Source organism: Silene latifolia, chromosome 5, assembly GCF_048544455.1.
Source record: "Silene latifolia isolate original U9 population chromosome 5, ASM4854445v1, whole genome shotgun sequence".
Taxonomy (NCBI): domain Eukaryota; kingdom Viridiplantae; phylum Streptophyta; class Magnoliopsida; order Caryophyllales; family Caryophyllaceae; genus Silene; species Silene latifolia.
Window position 1 is genome coordinate 87,015,496 of NC_133530.1, and position 5,386 is coordinate 87,020,881.

At 39.9% G+C, this 5,386-nt stretch overlaps 1 protein-coding gene across 1 annotated transcript; it reads left to right on the top strand.

The window, feature by feature from the left end:
* Nucleotides 1–377: 377 nt before the first annotated feature.
* On the top strand, nucleotides 378–2,599 carry LOC141655712 (uncharacterized). Its single transcript, XM_074462777.1, has 3 exons — nucleotides 378–435; nucleotides 1,240–1,795; nucleotides 2,104–2,599. Exons 1-3 carry the CDS (start codon nucleotides 378–380, stop codon nucleotides 2,597–2,599), a joined length of 1,110 nt encoding a protein of 369 aa, XP_074318878.1.
* The last annotated feature ends 2,787 nt before the right edge of the window (nucleotides 2,600–5,386 follow it).

Here is a 5,386-nt window from a genome sequence, read left to right on the forward strand (position 1 = left end):
CACTCATTTTTTTTTTTTTACTTTTGAATAGGAATAATTCAAAATAGTGTTACTAAATAGTGAGAAAATCATAAGTATGAGTGTTTGTTTTGAGAGTAGATCGTTTTTTTATTATCCGCTCAGATAATCAGATGTATTCGAGTTAGGAAGGGAAGATAAAAGAAGCAGAAAACATAATGGATCTGATGATGAATAAAAAAACATGAATGCATAGGGATTTTGTAGAATTGGACTGGCAGACAAAGGCACAAAGCACAAGAGACGTTTGAAACTATGATCACAAAGGGGTGCGCCTGGATGTTGCAACTTTTAAGTACTTGATTACGTAGTTACTCCAAGCTGAAAAGGATGAACATGTACTGACTAATTTGAAAGCAATGTTTCAGAATGGTGTGGCTCCGAATGAGGCAGCTTTTAGAATACTTGACGGAATTTGTTAGCACAGACGTACGTACACATGGTTTCATTCTTATCTGAAGCATCAACCTTCACTGCCCCTCCCTGAATCAATTCTTACACTAAACACAGACATACAGATGGTAAACACCAACAATCAAGGGTTATGTGTACCGTAGGGCGTAGACACCAAAGTTTAAAGAACTAGCCGAAGTCAAACAAATGACTGTGGTGTCTTTAAGACAATTTGTGCCTTTTACTAACAACTGTCTCCCACTAAACAATAGGCTACCTTTCTAGCAGGGGTACTTCAAATACTAATACAAGCCCATATGCAAAGCCCATACAAAGCCCCCAAACGGCTCTCTTACAACGGCTCCTCACCATATAAGGCAATGATTTCCTTGCCACCATTAGACGATTTCTAGCTGTTGAAAATATTATGTTTCCTCCCTTACATTGTATAGTTAGTATATATTCCCTACTTACATATGTACACAAGACACAGAAGAAACTAAATAAACGTATACATTCATCCAATTCTCGATTCGTAATATGGTATCAGCTAGGTCTTTTCCTTTGTTATTTTACCGTCTGTTTCTCCTTTTCTCCTTATTCAAAAAAAAAAATACAGTATGACAAAATCAGAGATCGTGTCTTCCCAAAACACTACTTCGGTTTCCGTCGTTCAAGTCGAAAATCCGGGGAGCAATATTACACATGTTGCTTTTACCGGAAATAATTATGATGAATGGTCTCGCGCCTTTCGTCTCGCCCTTCTCACCAAAGATAAACTAGGGTATATTGATGGCTCTATTACCAAACCCTCGTAATCCGCGACAGATTTCAAGACGTGGCGTTCCACCAATGCCCTCGTTACTGCCTGGATATTCAACTCTATTGAAACTGAACTTCGTCGATCGATTGCATATCGCCCTGAAGCACGCTTGGTCTGGACAAACATCCAGCAACAATTCTGCCAAGGAAATGATGCTCGGGTTTATCGTCTTCAGGCAGAAATCATCGCTTGTCGACTGTCTCATACGGAGTCTTTTATGGCTTACTATGGCCGTATCACAAGTTTATGGGACGACCTGATGGAACACGACCCTATTCCGTCCTGTTCGTGCAAAACGTGCCCCTGCGACTGGGTAAGCATCTTTGAATCTCGTCGCGAGAAAAAACGGGTACGTGATTTTTTAATTGGCTTAGATGACCGTTTTGATAATGCGCGCTCTCAAATTCTCGGAACTGACCCAATTCCTAACCTTAATCTTGTTTACAATCGACTCCTACAAGAGGAAGGAGTCCGCTCTTTCTCGCTTAATAAACCCGACTCTCAACCAGACCCAATGGCCTTTGCTGCTCGTGTAAATCACGGCTCAAAACCTGTTGGGGGGTGGGTGATAGATGAACCATCTCAACCAAAACCTTAAGGTGATGGTTGAGGCCCAACTATTATAAATATTCTTATTACGCTCTCTCACTCAAATATCCGTTGGGCTTGAAGAGTGGTTGGTTGTGCACCGGCTCCCCCGTACCGTGTGCTGGGTTTTCACTTCGAGTTTTTGAGGAGTTTTGAGGTTGCCATGATTTGAACCCGTGACCGAAGGGTCACACTGGCTCTGATACCATGATAGATGAACCATCTCAACCAAAACCTTAAGGTGATGGTTGAGGCCCAGCTATTATAAATATTCCTATTAGTGGGGGTAATCGTGACTCTAAGCCTGATCGCCATAATAATCCCAATCGACCTTTTTGTATTGCTTGTCAAAAACATGGTCACTATCTTCGCACATGTTATTTGGTAACGGGGAATTTTCCCGACTGGTGGGGTGACCGTCCCCGAGATCGTATACAAATTGATCCTAATGCTACTGATATGAGTCAAGCCGTTTACATTCCAGATCCTCGTGGTGGCCGAACTCAGCAAAACCGCCACAAAGGCTCTGCTCACGGCTTTGTTCCTCGCATTCACATAGCCTCGAGTATTGTCCCGTCCACTGGTCACGGTAATGGAAGTCATGGTAATGGTGCTAATGGTGTTGCGTCGTCCAATTCCTCTCTAAATGCTCTGGGCAAAATTGACTTTAATTCTTTAAATCCCCAAGAGCTTGAGGAAATTACGCAGATGTGGAAAGCCCGAAAATTCGAGCCTACTGACCGCCTTAATGGAGTCAAGATCCTCTCCATTTCCTAAAAAGAAATGGAGAGGCCATTTCTTATCAACGGATCGGATTGCATGCTGCTAATATCAAACAGTTCAAGATTTATGTAAGAAAATAAAGGTTTAATAGGGTGTAGAGGGAATATATTATTAAATGGATTGTGAGAGGAAATGGAGAGAAAGAAATGGAGAGAATCCTAATTGGTCTTAATGGTAATTACTCTTCTCTATCTTGGATTATTGATATCGGCGCCTCCCATCACATGTCAGGTTGTCTCTCCCATTTTACTAATATTCTGTTGGAGCTGGTGTCCTCCACAAATTAGTGTGATAACATTTGTAAATCTCTTACAGGTTCACAAGGGTATACTTTGTATATTTAATCAGTTGATTAACGTTTACCTAATAACGGTTGGCTTGCTAGAAAGTTTGACGTTATTATCATACAGATGGCGGTGATCAACTGGTCCCTAAAGGTCACACCTATAGGACGTATTTGAGAAATGTGGTTATAGAAATATAATTACATTGATGCCCAAAATGACTAAAAAGTTAGTCAATGTGTTGATGAGAAAATTATTTAGTGAAAATTAAATAATATTAAGTTGAGACAATTAATCAGAAATTCGTAAATTAAATATAATAAGTTATATTTAATTAAATATATATAAGGTTAGTTTGGACGAATTAATCTGTTAATTCGTGGTTAAATATAATCAGTTGTATTTAATAATCAACAAGTTGAATGTGTCATAGTGGTAATAGTGAGGGTACACATACCAAGAGGTCACGGGTTCGATCCTCACTAGATGACAATTTAACACACTTTATATATTTTTGGAAAGACCAAAATAAGGAAATATTACTCCTTATTTCGGTCCGGGTTAAATAAATTTGGGAGACTAATATGTTTCCTAATCTGATTGGTATTTCGGTCTATATAAAAGAAAGGTAGAGAATTATTTCTACCCTAATGCTTTTTCTGACCTAGCCTCTCTTTCTCATCACAAGAAAACACAAAACAACTAAAATTTACAGAAATTTTTAGATTGATTTCTAGCATAATCAAAGGGTATATCTTAGATCGTCTTGGGTGCAACCAATAGGCGAATACCTACTTTGGTATTGTTCTTAGGCCAATTTTGCAAGGACCCGAGGTTAATTCTAGATCTTTTTACTTATGCTTATGTATTTTATTTTATGACCATAGATCATCCTAATTATATCGTTATAATCCTTTAAATTAAGGGAAGTATACAGATTATTTCCCACAAGTGGTATCAGAGCCCAAGTTCCGAAACTTGCATGGTTAATCTCAATCATATGAATATAAGATGACATACCAACAGGAACGACGCGGCCTGCCTTGATGTCCTCACGGTAGACGGGTCAGTTCCTCCTCCAATGTCCAGTCTTGTGACAATGGTGGCACTCTATGTCACCGCCCTTGCTCTTTGTCTTGCCCTGTGAGCCACTAGTCTCACCAGGCGCACTCTTACCGTTTCCTGGCTTCTTAACCTTTGGCTTACCTACAGCTAGGTCGCCATGAGCCTTGCCCTTACCTTTACTCTTGTTGTGAATCGTGAGAACATCATGCTTCATGCTCCCACTCAATTTCATATCCTTCTCGGTCTGTACGAGAAGGGAGTGTAGCTCATGAGGACTCTTTTTCAAGTCATTCATGTAGTAGTTCGCCCTGAAAAGGGCAAAACCATCGTGAAGAGAATGAAGCATTCGGTCAATGACAATGCTCTCACCGATTCTACAATTCGACTGACTCGGTTTCTCGACATTCTCAATCATGTGAAGATTGTGTGGGCTAACCGGTTGGCCCTTCTGGAGTTTCGCATCAAAGAAGCGACAGGTATGCTCATATGTAACGATTCTCGGTGCCTTTGAGAATTCGTTAGTGAGCGTGGTGAAAATCTTGTTTGCACCTTGGGCAATGAAGCGTCTCTGCAAATTGGTTTCCATTGCAAAGATGAGTACGTTTTTTATCGCACCCGCTTCCATAACGAAGTCACTATACTCGAATGACTCGTCGGCTCCTGCATTTGGGCCTGGGTTGACCGGTATTGGCTCAGTTAAATACCCGAGCTTACCATCGCGATGGCGGCATTCCGTAGTGCCGCCTCCCGATCCAAAAATTTGACCCATCATTCTTGATCAGTGGACTGATTCATTTGGTCCATAAACATTTTTAGCCAGGACGAACGATCTAGTGTGGCACTAGGCATTGGGATTGCGTTATTTCCAGCCATTTGTTGTAACAATATTATTGATAATAAGCGTGTTCTACACTGCGAAAGAAGAATAAAATAATAAGCATGCATCGTTTTAATTTTAAGTCTAATGAACTTATGTCATAACGCGAAGACTCAAAAACATTTATACAATTGACCTCCCTCAAGAATTATATAAATGACTCCAAGACTCAAGTATCTGTAAATTGATAAGCTAACCTTTTAGCTAATTCTACCGTTAGAATTCTTTGGTCGATAAATTTCTGTAAATTCTATCTATAGTCCATCATAATCACGAGAAACTCTTCGGACTATGATGTTGAGATAAACTAAGTCAACACAACTACTTACCCAACGTAGAAGGGGTCATATTAGGCCTACCGACGAAGAAGGGATTCATAGATGTTTGCCCTTATAAAGACTAATCTCAATTTCCGTTTTAGAGGAAGATCCATCAACTTTTTAATTCATTTTAAGTGAACTAATATCTAGCATGCGAGAATGATTTAAACTAAGATGATGGCTTAAAGACTGTGACATCTGCATGTCCATGAAAACTAACATACAACCTATATGA